The following is a 14182-nucleotide window of genomic DNA, read 5'->3' on the forward strand; positions in this document are numbered from 1 at the left end:
TAGATAGATAGATAGATAGATAGACAGACAGACAGACAGATAGATAGATAGATAGATAGATAGATAGATAGATCCACAATGCATGCATATATAAAATATATTTTATCCCCAGTAAATAAATAAAAAGTCTATTGAACAAGACTTCAGACCGTTTCAAGTATTCTACAGGAAACCCCCATACATTTTAAAATAAGATATTGTTATTAAATTCCAAACCAAATAAATTAAACAGGCATTAAAGTTTAATCTAAAATCTAAACTATGGAATATGCACACAAACCCATGCACACAAAATGCTATTGTTAACAACTCTGGAGGCCGCAGAATGACCGCACATTCAAATTTTAAATGCGGGGGGGGGGAGGGGGAGGGAGGAGAGCCTAACTTACCATCACGAACCTCATGGCCTTCCCTGGGGAGCCAGCGGGTTTTAGAAACGAGGAAGGAATGAAAGGGATTTTATGCCTTTTTTCTTGCCTTCCCGCTGCCCTTTTATACTTAAAATACAAAGGTATTCTACCTGAATGCTGCCGCTGTTTGAGAGCATGGGTTTTTTTGTAAAAATAAATAAATAAATAAATCTCATGGTATCACCTTAGTTCTAATTCCCTGCATCTCGTTATGTTGCTTTCTCCATAAACTTCACCATTCTGCAGATTTTTCTATTTGGGATCCCAATAAAGGGAAGGAAAAACCCCATGAAAAGGAATGAATCCCGTGGATCTGGCACACTGCAGGTAGTCCTCAACCTACAACAGTTCATTCCGTGGCTGTTTGGAGTTACGACGGCCCGGAAAAAAGGGACGTAGGACCGTGTTTCACACTTACGACTGCCGCAGAATCCCCGGGGCCACATGATCAAAATCTTGGCAACTGGCAGGTACTTATGACGGTTGCAGCGTGATTCCCCTTTTACAGCCTTCTGAGGAGCAGTCATTGAGGGAGCCAGATTCACTTAACAACTGTGTTCCTGACTGAACAATGGCAATGATTCGTTTAACAACCGCGTTAAGAAAGGTCGTAAAACTGAGCAAAGCAGTTCAGTGAAACAACCACCTTGGAAATTTGGGGTTCATTCATGGCCGTGGACTACCCGTGTTTTCGAAATCTCTCTTCTAGGTCTCCCAAGAAACTGTAAAGCCATGCAGTGCCCAACTTTAACTGCGACGTTCAAACCCCAGTTTGCAAAACCTGGTTTAAAAAGGAAAAACCACCTTACCTTTCCACCGTCTTCTTTTTATCCTTCTGGAGCGACCTTGGTTGGCTCAGAGGGCTGGCGCAGCTTGTTGGCAATCTTGGAAGGACCCCCTCGCTGGAAGTTTTGATGGGGGGGGGGACCCGTTTCCGTGATGCACTTTAGCAAATCTTGGTCTCTGCTGGGACAAACCAGGTTTTGGAGTGGGGGTAGCATGGCACAGTTTAATGTTGCTATCCCCCATGTTTTCCAAGGTTGCCGGGAGGATGGAGCATCTGGCTGGCAAGGAAAGCCAGCTTCAATGTCTTTACACAGCAGTTTAGCCTTGCTGGCAATCTTCCCGCTTGGCAAAAGAACCCGCAGACACCGGCAAAGCGAGTCCTGTCTTCTGGGCCCAATATTAGCCAGCATTCATGGCCTGGCTTAATGTCAATCACAGCCCATTCTTCTCTGAGTCAAGCCAGTTTTGGGGGGCTTCTTGGAATAAAGCAAATTTGGGGGTTCCCCAATTTCCCAGAAAGAAAAATAACAAATAGTTGACCAAGTCTTAGCCACCAAGTTTTGCTTTGCAGAAATTAAATGTCTTTTTGACATAATATTAGGTTTATTGGTTCCCACAAGAGCTAAATCTGTATTGGGGCCTAGCTGTGAAGGGCCCCCATGCTTAGAAGGGCCAAAATAAACTACAGCCAAGAAATACATTTTTCAGCGTTTTATAGCCCCAAAATTGTCTATATGACACGCCAGAGAAACAAAAGTCAAGCAAGTCCCCATTACAACTAGTTTTTTGTGGGGGCTGCTTTGAGCCCCAGGGCACCAGCCCATTTCTGGCCTTCTGGCCGCAAAGGGGCCCTTTCTTCCCTCAGTCAAAATCAAGTCAGGCTGAGGCCTAACGAAGTTTGTTTCCCCCCCGCAAAAAATAACCTCAGGAGCCCCAGAAAAACAGCAGCCATGTTTGCTTGGGCCCTTGAGGGACCCCCTTTCCTGAAAATAGGAGGGGGAAAGGGGCAGGAAAATGGAGGCTCCCTGCTTTTCCTCAGCTTTCCTTTTCCCTTCATTTCAAGCCTTCCGCCATTTGCAAGTAAGTGTCGGTTGTACAGCTGGGTTTGCCCTGCTTTTCCTCACAATCCTCCTCAGGAATAGAAAAGGAAATGGCGGGGATGGGGCCGGGCTTTAGATCCCCCACTCCTCAAAAAGGTTCCAAAATATGTGTTTTTAGCTCCAGCTCTTGTTTTCAAAGCCAAGGGGAAGAGAGATGGCGAAAACGTTGAATTTTTCCCTCAGGGAATCAAACCAGCTTTAGACCTAAGTCTGTGGTTTCATGATGAACAGTATATGGGGGGGCAGACTTATTTTGGCCATGCCCCCCCCCCTCTAAACCAGATTAAAACAAACTTGGGGGCCCTGACCTGGAGTTAGCCATGATGGTTGTCCCAGTCCAACATCAAACCAGTTTTAAGAACCTGCCCTAACCTTTCCTGCAGCCCCTTCTTCTCACAAGCGAGACATTTGAGTTTTCGGCCCATTTTAGGGCCTTTGTTGCCATGGTTATCAAGTGAATCACACAGTTGTTAAGTGAATCTGGCTTCCCTAATTGACTTGGCTTGTCAGTAGGTCGCAAAAGGGGGACACTGCATCCGTCATAAATATGAATTTTGATCAGGGGACTGCGGGGAGGCTGCATTGTTTGTAAGTGTGAAAAACGGTCATACCACTGTAACTTCGAATGGTCACTAAATGAATTGCTGTAAGTCAAGGACCCCCTGTAACAAAATGACAGAGTTGGAAGGGACCTCGGAGGTCTTCTAGTCCAACCCCCAGCCAAGCAAGAGAGGGCCACCTGCGTTCTGCATTTATTTATTTTTTTGCTAGTATGCTCACTTTTAAAAAGTTTTAGAGTGTTTTTCTCATAGCAGCGCCTGCCTTCTCCTCCTCTTCCTCCTCCCACTTCACTCTGAGAGAGACGTGGAAGCCAATTCCTGCAAAATGTTGCCTGTGAATTGTGTCGTCACAATGGGAGAGGAAGCCGGCGGTTGTGGGTGGAGGTGTGTGGGGCCTGGGCAGAGCCTCTCTCACTTAGCGGGTGCCCGTGGGGTGGCTGCCATCTCTCGGCCCTGCTGCCCTTTGTGCTTGGCACTGTGAAGGAGTGCACTTCATCCCGGGGTTTAAATATTTATTAAGCATAATGGGGTTGGATGGAAGCAATTACTTAGGTGGGTATTAACTGTCGCGCCACTTCAGGTGGCAGCAAGTGACTTTTGAGGCTTTTGTCATGGCATTCTGGGTCTCTGAAAAGCCCCACAAGGGGGCGGAGAGCTTTTGTGAATGGGGAGGGGGTGCCACAATTGAATAACCAGGGTCACCCCTGGTTATGGGGAGAAAATCTGCATGCTGTATCTGTTAATCTGCATCTGTTATTCTGCATTCTGCATCTGTTGTTCTGCATTCTGTATGTGTTGTTCTGTATCTGTTGTTCTGCATTCTGCATCTGTTATTCTATGTTCAATAAGGAAGGATCTCCTGCTTGAGCAAAGGGATCAGACTAGAAGACCTCCAAGATCCCTTCCAACTCTGTTATGCCCTATTATGTATTCCACAAGGGTGAAAATCTGCCTCAGATGCAAAGTTAATGACTGTACAGATAGTCCTTGAGGTACGACCATAGTGGAGCCTGCCCTTATGCACGACAGACCCAAATTCCCTGTCGGGAGGGTTAAAACTTCTGTTTCCAAAAAATCGGATCGTAGTTTACAGGTGAGTTCTTTTGTCTTGAAGAAAAATCCAACTTCCTCTCTTCCAGTATCTGGATCTCCATTATGTCAATGATGGGGAATCTTCTCCTCTAGCAAAGTGCAGGACACACAATAATGGACCAAATTAGATCGACACAGATCTGATGGAATATCAGGGGAGGAAAAGCAATTTCACAGTGAACCCAGCGACCTGCAGAACTGCAGAGTTTCTCTGTGCAGAGAAGGCGAGCTTTAATTTAGTCTCCGGGATGGAGAACTCTCCACATCAATGCGGTTGGGGCGAACGGCCAGAGGTTGTGCCCCACTGCAACGGCGGTTGATGGGATTCTTGTGTTGTGATGCAATGTGTACAAACGGAGCCTCCAAGGAAGAGAAACTCTGTGGCTCAGGGTTGACCTGTGGGGTCCTGGGTGCTCTCCGAGCTTGGTGGTTTTCTAGCAGATGTTTCATGACCCAACTAAGTAACATCATCAATGCTAGAAGGGAGTGGGGTTTGCATTGACTACGTTATCTACTTTGATCATAAAACATCTACAGGAAAACAACAGAGCTCAGGGAAGGGAAGGAGGGAGGGATAATATTTTGATATATTCCAGCTAGTTGGAATATCAGGCAAACTCTGCTGGCCTTGAGCAGCAGCTCAGCAAGATGGCCCCCCCTCCCCGGTTGGTCCTTGAAGGAGACCCCTGCCTTGGGCAGCCAAAGCAAGCGGGGAAACAGGCCGTGACAAGCCCCTTCTGCCTCGTTGCGAAGAAAACGGCACCAGTGTGTTCAGAGTCAGCCAGCGCCAGGCTCAGAGGAGCTGACTCAAATGCGCTCCGACTTTTCTGCTGCAGCAGCCAAATCCCCCGGAAACAGGGGCCACTAAACGAACTGTTGTATGTTGAGGACTACCTACAATTTCCCTGCCCCCCCCCCACTTCAGTGGATAATAAAATCCAGGGGGCTCCGCTTACTAGAGACGAGATATTAACTTCTCAATCCGAGCACAAATAAACAGCCAATTTGGGACTGATCAAGGCAGGGGAGGAACATTTAGCGCAGCCGCCTCTGAAGTGAATGGTAATGAAGATTTATCGGGGATCATGGAAGTGATGAGTTTATTTAGGATCTTGCAAATTGATCCAGGGAGAGCTGGGGGGGGGGGAAGCGAGCAGCGCCAGGAAGGGAATCGATGTAATAAGAAGTGACAACTTTCAAGTACAATTGTAGAACGAGAGGGCTGGAGGGGACCTCGGATTTCTTCTAGTCCAACTCACTGACATCCCGAATTTGGAAAGGCACCAGGAATGGTCCTTTGCTTTGGTGTCTCTTTAAGCTGTCAAAACGACGCACACACACGAACTGGATCCTCTTCTGCTGGCCCTTCCTGGACTGAGCGTGGAATCACAACGTCCATTGGTCATTCCAGGAAGGATTCTGCCGACCACGTCACACGGGTGCGAGCACACAAAGGGCCATCCAAAGTGGGGACTTGCTCCCCTCCCCACAACAGAATAACAGGGTTGGAAGGGACCTTGGAGGTCTTCTAGTTCAACCCCTTGATCGAGAGCTACTTTTTCCACTGCTGTTCTATCTTCACACGGTCACTGAATGAATTGCTGTAAGTCAAGGACTATCTGTATTTGTTTTATGATTTGTTCACAAACATTTTGCATCCTTCTGGTATTGACTGTCAGCCTCTGTGTGATATATTAACCACGGGAGGATTTTTTTTTCTCGGCCAAACTTTTAACACTTTGATATCCAGGCCAAGTTTTAAAGTGGCTTCTTGCCCTGGGCAAATTCTCCCTTGCAGATCTCAGATGAGGGGATCTTTCTGGGTCTGTCGTTGCAGGAAACTCCCCCGATTGTGTTCCTGAGCGGCCCAGGATTTAACTGCCGCCCAAGTCCACCAGGTTCACCACGGAGACAAAGCCTCGAAGAAGAAGAAGAAGATGAGAATTAAATGGAGAATTGAAAGCCCTGGGCCGGTTTTTAAGGACAGGGAAAACAAGAACCCCAGCAGGCCGTTTCTCTGACCCGGAGCCTTGAACGGAGAGAGCTTTTTAGCTGACGCAGTTTGCCCAACCGAATCTTGGTTGAAATCCATTAGTGACCTCTTGCTGAAGTGAATACTGGCCAGGTTTCCCTTATTCATCAGATGCCTCCTATTTGCACCGCCGTCTATTTTGGGAAGGCATTTTTAAAAATACATTTTTAAATAGGTTCTCGGTGGTGGCTGTTTCGGGAGATTTGGAGCCAGAGAAGCATTTTGGGGGAAAAAACAACAGACTTTCGGAGAAGGCGGTTCTTCAGCGGGTCTAACCTTAAAGTCCCCGCCTGGAGGCCTCCTTCCAAGTGAGCATGTCATTGCACTATGGAAGGGCCCTTCGGCCTGCCTGGGTCTCGGAAATGGGATTCTTCTCTTGGCAAGATTTCATCAAAATCCTGCAGAAGATGGAGGAGAAGGAAGAAGGGAGAGAGGAGGAGAAGGAGAAGGAGGGAAGAAGAGGAGAAGGAGGAAGGAGGGAAGAAGAGGAGAAGGAAATGGACTGTGGAGTCCTTGGTGCTCCCTGAATTTGACTGTTTTCTTGCAGATATTTTATTACCAAATTAGGTAACATCATCAGTGTTGGAAAGGAATGGGGTTGGCAGAGAGGAGGAGGAGGAGGAGGAGGAGGAGATGTGTCACTCATTAGGAAAGTATAATTTGAAAAAGAAAGAAAAAGAACCATGGACCCATTGCCTCTTGGACACCTTCAGGAGGAAATGGCCGACTATCTCTCAGTCTGGAATGCAAACGATCTCTAAAACCTCCCCTCCACGGAAAAATAAGCCATCAAACTTTTAAGCAAGCCTTTTCTTCATTTCTTTTTTTTCAAAAATAATTTCAGGAAAGGAAAACACAGCCATTTATTAGGTTCCAAACATCCCCACCGACACCCGAGATCGATCACAACCATTTTAATTGGAAGAGAGGCCTGGCACCGGTTTTCTTCCCTCTCCCCCCCCCCTCCCCACAAGACACGGAGGGGGGGGGAAGCTGCTCCTCCGCACAGGCGGCAACTCGTTTTAAGTTAACGGGGCCCCCCGGGGCCCCTGCGCCCTCCCTTCCCAAGTCATCCCCTGCGCCTTCATCCGCCATTTCGAAAGGAAAAACCTGGGATCCGAGCTGCAAAATGTGAGGTTTTTAGGGTTGCAATTAGAGGAAGGTTTGAATGCGGCTCAATGGCTCTACACAAAAACAGAGGCACAACACACACACGCACACACACACACACAAACACACGGAGCAAGGCCTATGTGACAAATGAGCTTGGCAATCCCATTGCAGCAACACGAGGCCTTATATATTACGAGAAGGAAGATGAAGGAAGCCATTATTTCAAATGGCAGAGAGGAAGGGATGGTATATAAATTGGGTGGGGGGGGGAGAAGAATAATAAAAATAGAATAAAATTTATAACCTCGGCCATCTGGACTGGCCAAATGTGATTTTTATATGGGGGACTCGGAGTCCTTCTCCAAATTGGCTTCAGCAGGTCCTTTTGTGGGAAAATTAGGGCAAATGGTGGGCAGAGTTTGGCATCAGATGCCAGGCGTTTCCCCCAGCCTCTGAACCCACCAAATAAGGGGGGGAATTAAGCCTTTGAAATGTCCCAAAGTGATTAAAAACTTACAGAAGGTTGTGAACCTGATCTCAGGTTATCATGGGCAGTCCTTGACTTACGATGATTCTTTTAACGGTGGTTCAAAGTTACAGCAGCATTGAAAAAGTGATTTGCAACTGGTCCTCCCATTTACAGCCGGTCCTTGCACTTACAACCATTGGAGCATCCCCCGTGGTCGTGCGATCAACATACTGTGGGGGCTGGCAACTGGCGTGGATGGTAGTCCTTGACTTAACAACCACTTAGGTTGCTAAGTCAGAGAGTTGTTGTGAGTTTTGCCCCATTTTGCGACCTTACTGTCCATGGTTGTTAAGTGAATCACAGAAGTTGAGTGAGCCCGGGTTCCCCCACGGACTTTGCTTGTCAGAAGGGGGTCATGTGATCCTGGGAACATCGAGACCGTCATAAATATGAGTCAAGCGTTCTTCAAGGATGCCTCAAAATGGTCCAAAGTGATTTACCAAAGTCCCTTCGCGAATGTCTCACTTAGCAACAGGAATTTGGGGGGGTTCCATTGTGGTCGTAAGTCGAGGGTGAATCTACCCTCCCTCCACCTATTTTTCCAGCTAGGGAAAATCTATGTACTCAGTGTTGTGTTGAAGCTTGATGCTTGTAGAAATTCAATAAACTCCAGCATCAAATATTCATTGCTTTTACACCGGGTTAAGTCATTCTCACTTGCCAAAATCCAGCCCGGCCTCTTCATTTTTCATGAGGCGACTGTAAAACAGGCACCTCGCGCAGCACTGAAGACCGGGCACCGTTTGCACCACCTGTGGGGTGTGAGAAGCATCCAACCCCCCACACAAATTGCCCCTAAATAAGGCCAGGGCTTTGCTTCTTCTCCTACCAAGCGGTGCCCCCCCCACACACACACCAATTGGCACTGGGCAAACGGAGAGGCCGGTTACCCAGCTTGGAAGGTGGGGCAAAGGAAAGCCTTGGAAATTAGCCTCTCCCCGTAAGGCAGGGTCTCAAAAGTGGGTTTTTTATCACACCGGAGTCCTTCTGGAGAGCTCAAAGCCTCCCACGTCCCTTCTTAATTGTCCAGTCGCCCAAAGGGGGCTCCCGAGAGAGGCCGCTCCTGCAGGGAAGGGCTGGCCGAAATGCTATATTTGTCTGGAAGAGGGCGGGGGGGTGTCTCCTGCAAGGAGTATGGTGGCATCTCTGTAATAAGGAAGGGGGAGAGGTTGGAACTAGGTTAGGGAAACCAAGGAGCTTGGGTTGCTTGGAGGGAGGGAGGAGGAAGAGGAAGGAAGGGAAGAAGAAAGGGGTAAAAGGTGGGAGGAGAGGGAGGGAAGGAGGAAAAGGAAAGAGGAAGAAAGGGGGAGGAAAGGGAGGAAGGGGAGAGAAGAAAGGGGGAGAATGGAAAGAAAGGGAGGGAGAGAAAAGATGGAGGGAGAGGGAGGGAGGAAGAAGAAGAAGAAAGAGTGGGAAAGAGTGATGGAAAGGAAATTTTAAAAAAGGAAGGAAGGAAAGAAGGAAGGAAGGAGGAGGGGGGGGCTGGAGCTGAGTTTATTTGAGGCCACCCGTAAACCCAGCATCCTCTCTGAATCGGAGGCTGCTGCCCGTGTTTGGCAAAGAGCAGAAACACCCTCAAACTCTTTCCTTTGGCTGACGTCACGGCCAAATCACAGCCACCCAACTCTCTTTTTTCGGTGTTAGTGGAGCAGAAACTTCCCTCCGTGCCAGGCAGCCTTTCTTGAAAGCCAAATACGGCCAAGTCCAGGGCTGAATCTTTGGCCCCCTGGACCTCCGCTGGCCTTGAATCTCTGCACTTTCCAAGCAACTAGATGAAAAGGGAGGGAGGGAGGAAGGAAGGAAGGAAGGAGAGGTGTTATTTTATTATGGAAAGGAAGGGAGAGGGAGAAAGTAAAAGAAGAGGGAAGAGGAAGAAAGGAGGAAATGAGAAAAGGGAGAGAGGGAGAAAGGGAGGGAGAAGGGGAGGAAAGAAGGAAGGAAATGATAAAAAAAGAGGGAGAGAAGGAAGGAAGGAAGGAAGGAAGGAAGGAAGGAAGGAAGGAAGGAAGGAAGGAAGGAAGGAAGGAAGGAAGGAACGGTAGGTAGGTAGATAGATAGATAGATAGATAGATAGATAGATAGATAGATAGATGAGAGATGATGGATGGATGGATGGATGGATGATATAGAGGAGGAAAAGGAAGGAAGGAAGGAAGGAAGGAAGGAAGGAAGGAAGGAAGCCTTCTGTGTGTCTGTTGTGGCATTCTTCTTTCCTCATGGTGGTTTTCTTTAGCCAAGATGAAATGCTGGCTTGCCTAGATGGAGAAGGACCTTGAGGGAAGAGAGATCAGGCATTTCATTTCTGGGCGATGGTTGCCCTCTGCTGGTCAAAAGATATATGACAGTCTTCCTGCTTCCCATCATCTGGCAAGCCCAAATTTCAAAACAGTCAAATTCAAAGTCTTCTACTTTCAGCAACTTCTCTTCTTCAAGGCTCGGAAGAGACTGGACAGCCATTTGTCTGGAATGCTATAGGGTCTCGTGCTTGAGCAGGGGTTGGACTAGAAGACCTCGGAGGTCCCTTCCATCCCTGTCATTCTATCTTCTGTGTTCTGGTTTTATTTTCTCAGTGAAATAAGAGCCGCATTTTCATCCTTTGACTCTTGATTGAACCAAGTCCAGGCTGATATTTGATGACTGGCCAGTGTGCATTTGTTTGTTTCCTTTGGGGTTTTTTTAAAAAAAATTTTGTCCCTTCCAGCTTTTTAAGAGCATTTCTCAATTATAAACATTTCACGAGGGAGAGAATGACTCCATACCTTGGGTTTTTTTTTAAAAAAGGGGGATTTCCCCCCTCCCTTCGCTTGTAAAAGAGGATGGAGCAATTTCTATGATGAATTGTGGAAGGCAAAACAAATCCTTGCTAATAGGATTCGTATTGATTTTGCTTTCTTCAACACAAGAACATCCTAAGCCTTTCAAGGCAACCACAGGGGGGGGCCGGGGGGGGGAACGAACGAAGGGGGTGTTGGGGCTTAGAAGAAGTCTACAACAACCCGGCAGGGTGGAACACTGCCCAAATGGCAAATTTATAGACCGGTTTAGAGGCATATAATAAGCAGCACAAATGTAGTCCTCAGTTCAGAACCATCAATTTAGCAAAAATTCAAAGTTGGGGCTGAAAAAAGTGAATTGCAACCAGTCCTTGTACTTATGACCATTGCAATGTCGCCTCCCAGTATTGCGTGATTGCCATCCAGGTGCTTGGCAACTGACTCGCATTTATGACAGTTGCAGCATCCCGCACTCCCATGTCGCCAGTGGTGGGATTCAATTTTTTTTACTAGCAGTTCTGTTGGGCGTGGCTTGGTGGGCGTGGCAGGGGAAGGATAGCGTTAAATCTCCAGTCAGAGGTGGTATTTGCCGGTTCTCCGAACAGCTCTGAATTTCCGCTACTGGTTCTCCAGAACTGGCCAGAACCTGCTGAAGACCCACCTCTGTGTGTCGCCATTCGCAGCTGACTTCTGATCAGCAACATCGGTTGCGGAAAGTGGATTAATTTAACGTCCATGGGGGAGAAAGGGTTGAAAAATTGGCTGTGATTCATTTAATGACAAGATCGTCTAGCAATTTACATTCCAATCCCAATTACGGTCATAAGTCGAGGGCTACTTTTAATCCAGGTTGCAGGTTGTGCATTTTTCTTTTTGCAATTGTGCAAAAAAGTTCAAAACATGCTACATCTACTTTCCACCCTGGAGGTAAAGTGGGCTTACCCTCTCTAAAGATGGCCGTTCCTACCTCAACCCTAACCTATTGTTTAAAATTCTTAGGAAACGCAGCACTGAGGGCAGTGAAGCACCGAACCCTAATCCTTGGGCGATTAAGAGATTAAGTGGAATAAAAAAAAAGGTTCACGGTTAAGGAGTTCCTAGGCTTGGGAAGGACTGTCATATAACGGTGCCCAAAAGAAAGATGGCGACGGTGCTCACAGCGGGGCGTCGGAAAAGGGGGGGGAAGTTCTGTTGCCAGGCAACGACGGAAGAGAGAGGGCGTTCCCCGCTCTGCATTTTAATTGGGCAATTTCACCGGAAATGTAATGCTGCGGAAAGCGGAAGTGCTGGCGGGGAGCAGGTGAGATCGGTGTGGTGAGGGTCCTGCGGCTTCTTCCATGCGAGCCCGGCGGGTGAGTGGCGCAGGCGGGGGGTGGGGCCTCCCTAGCCGCGATTTGTCTATGGATCTATGCAAATCAGGTTTGCAGGAACTGGGGGGGGAGAGTATGCTAATTTATGCAAATACATACTAATATTTGTGTAAATACATTATTAATTTTAAGGATTACTTGGGATAGTTATGTGGGTGTGGATATATATATATACGCATGTCATTAAGTATGATATATATACATATATACATGCATCTATACATACATTATATACTTATGCATATACTTATATAATTTAAAAATGTACATCAATTTTATTTATATTTTATATGAACTGTAAGTAACATACTATAAAACCAATATATTAACATAGGTACTTGTTCTTATGTACATTAGTCGCGGCCCAAAACATCCTTATCCTATGCAAGTAGATATTTACATGAATGAATCGGCAGGAGGTGCAGTTGAGTATTTCTGGTATTACACGGATTACTTGCCTAATGAGCTTATGCCAATGTTGATGCAAGTGCCTATTGGAGTGCATGGGCTATAGCGAGGCAGGCTTCCCCTTCCTGCATTTTGGGACCTCTGAAGAGCATCAGGCTGGTCTCCACTGGTTTCTAAGTCGAGCGTTGATTTGCTAGCCATTTAAGAGAATGCAGAATCACAAGAGTCGGGGGGGGGGACCTTGGAGGTCTTCTAGCCCAACCCCCTGCTCAAGCAAGAGACCCTAGAACCATCCCGGACAAGTGGCTGCCCAGCCTCTTCTTGAAGAGCTCCAGGGGTGGAGCAGCCACAGCTTCTGCAGACTTAACCTCCCTTTCACGGGTGGATTGTTCTCTCCGATAGGAAATTTTCTCCTGGTTTCTGGGGTCCTTGATGGCCTTTCTTTCTCCTCCTCCTCCTCCTTCCGCAGGGTCCTTTGCAAAACGGGACCTCCAGGCGTCCCTCAAAGAAGCCGAGGTGTGAAAGGAAACAGGGGCCCAGGCAGAAGGCAGGATCCCAGGTGGGGCCAGCTGATGAAGCCCCCTTGGGAGCATCCGCCCTGGACCTGGAGGTGAGACTGCAGAGCGGAGAGAAGGGGCCTTCAGAAGACCCCCAAGATGTAGCTGATGAGAACAGGGAGCCCAGGAGGGCTGAGGAAGGGGAGGACCAGGACGAAGGAGAAGAGACCGACATGGGTAGCACGTCCACCTCTGTGCAGATGGAGCCGGAGGAGGTGTCCAGTCAAATCGGCGAGCTGGACAACAGCGTCTTCTTGAATGAGGACAGCAACCAGCCGCTGCCCATGGACCGGTTCTTCGGAAGCATGGCGTTCACACAGGTAAGGGTAGGTGCCAACCGCAAGGCTGGCGGGGGGACTCTGGGAGTCCGCAAGGTTGGGCGGGTGGGGAAGAGGGAAAAGAACGGCCTCGTTTCTTTGGAGCAAAAACGGCGGACGGTTCCTCCTCTTCATTGGGGGGAATGGGGAGTGGAGGGCTGCCGGGCTGGCTCTGAAGGCCCTCACCAGGGGCCTCTTTCTTCTAGGACCTCCCACCGGCCTCCTTCTCGCGGACCAACACCAGCAGGCGGGAGTTCCGAAGAATGCATTTTATTGCCAAAGAGGAGGAGGAGGAGGATGAGGAGAGTGGAGAAGAGGTAGCCTGAAGGCCAGAGAGAATCAGTCACAGGCGAATTGTACCTTTTCCAGATGCAGCCAAGACTAACAATGTTCCTCGCCACCGTAGCATCTTCTAGAGTGTGTGTTCTTCGGAAAGAACCATCGCCGTGACGGTGATGGACGTTGAGCCACTCCAAGCTCCCTGTTTCTGGCGAAGCCCGTGGGTCACAGCGCCCACTACGGCCATCCCCACCAACAAGAGCCTTGGACTTGAGGAAGCGACAACCAGCCACCCAGAAGTGGTGGGTGCTCTATCACTGGAGGTCTTCAAAGAGATTGGACAGCCACTTGACCAGGATGGAATAAGGACTCCTGCTTGAGCAGGGGGTTGGATTAGATGACCTCAGAGGTCCCGTCCAACTGTTATTCTGTATGCTTCTTTCTCCAGGCACATTGTTTCTTTCTTTATCCAAAAGCTCATTTTTTTAACCATATTCTGAGTTCATTCAGAGCTGTTTTGAAATTTGTAAAACCTGCCTAAGCTGTGGACTGCACATTAAAAACTAGTTTATTATGTTCTATGAACACAGATGTTGGAGGTTTTAAAAAAACCATGATGGCAGATGTGTGTGCCCTCCCAGTTTGGGTACATCTGCCCCTAACTATGAATAAAAGGATCTCTTGCAGAGTTCGGAACACGGCATTTTTTAAAAGATACAAATGTTCACGAGATTTTGCCCCTTGGTGCCCAAGATTACCACTGCAATAATAAAGCTTTTTTTTTTTTTTGCTGAAATTAAATCATCACGATGAATGAAAGGAATTGATTTCATCCCTGAGGGCTGAATTGGTGCA

At 47.9% G+C, this 14182-nt stretch overlaps 1 protein-coding gene across 2 annotated transcripts; it reads left to right on the top strand.

Moving 5' to 3' along the window:
• The first annotated feature begins 11626 nt into the window (after positions 1–11626).
• C16H1orf174 (chromosome 16 C1orf174 homolog) lies at positions 11627–14128 on the top strand. 2 transcript variants are annotated; one of them, XM_087944563.1, is made up of 4 exons: positions 11627–11748; positions 12644–12784; positions 12932–13051; positions 13255–14128. In XM_087944563.1, exons 1-4 carry the CDS (start codon positions 11734–11736, stop codon positions 13372–13374), a joined length of 396 nt encoding a protein of 131 aa, XP_087800689.1. In that variant the 5' UTR covers positions 11627–11733; the 3' UTR covers positions 13375–14128. The 2 variants fall into 2 exon arrangements, with proteins under 2 accessions (XP_087800689.1, XP_026541354.2); XM_026685569.2 differs by having other exon boundaries at positions 12644–13051.
• Positions 14129–14182: the final 54 nt, after the last annotated feature.

Source organism: Notechis scutatus, chromosome 16 (genome assembly GCF_049901735.1).
Source record: "Notechis scutatus isolate UNSWTSFEM ecotype Mainland chromosome 16, rNotScu1.2, whole genome shotgun sequence".
Taxonomy (NCBI): domain Eukaryota; kingdom Metazoa; phylum Chordata; class Lepidosauria; order Squamata; family Elapidae; genus Notechis; species Notechis scutatus.

Bases quoted from the DNA above. Each gene is read 5' to 3' on its own strand.
- C16H1orf174 (XM_026685569.2), top strand. The intron at 13,052-13,254 runs GTAAGGGTAGGT...TCTTTCTTCTAG, and splicing joins GAAGCATGGCGTTCACACAG to GACCTCCCACCGGCCTCCTT.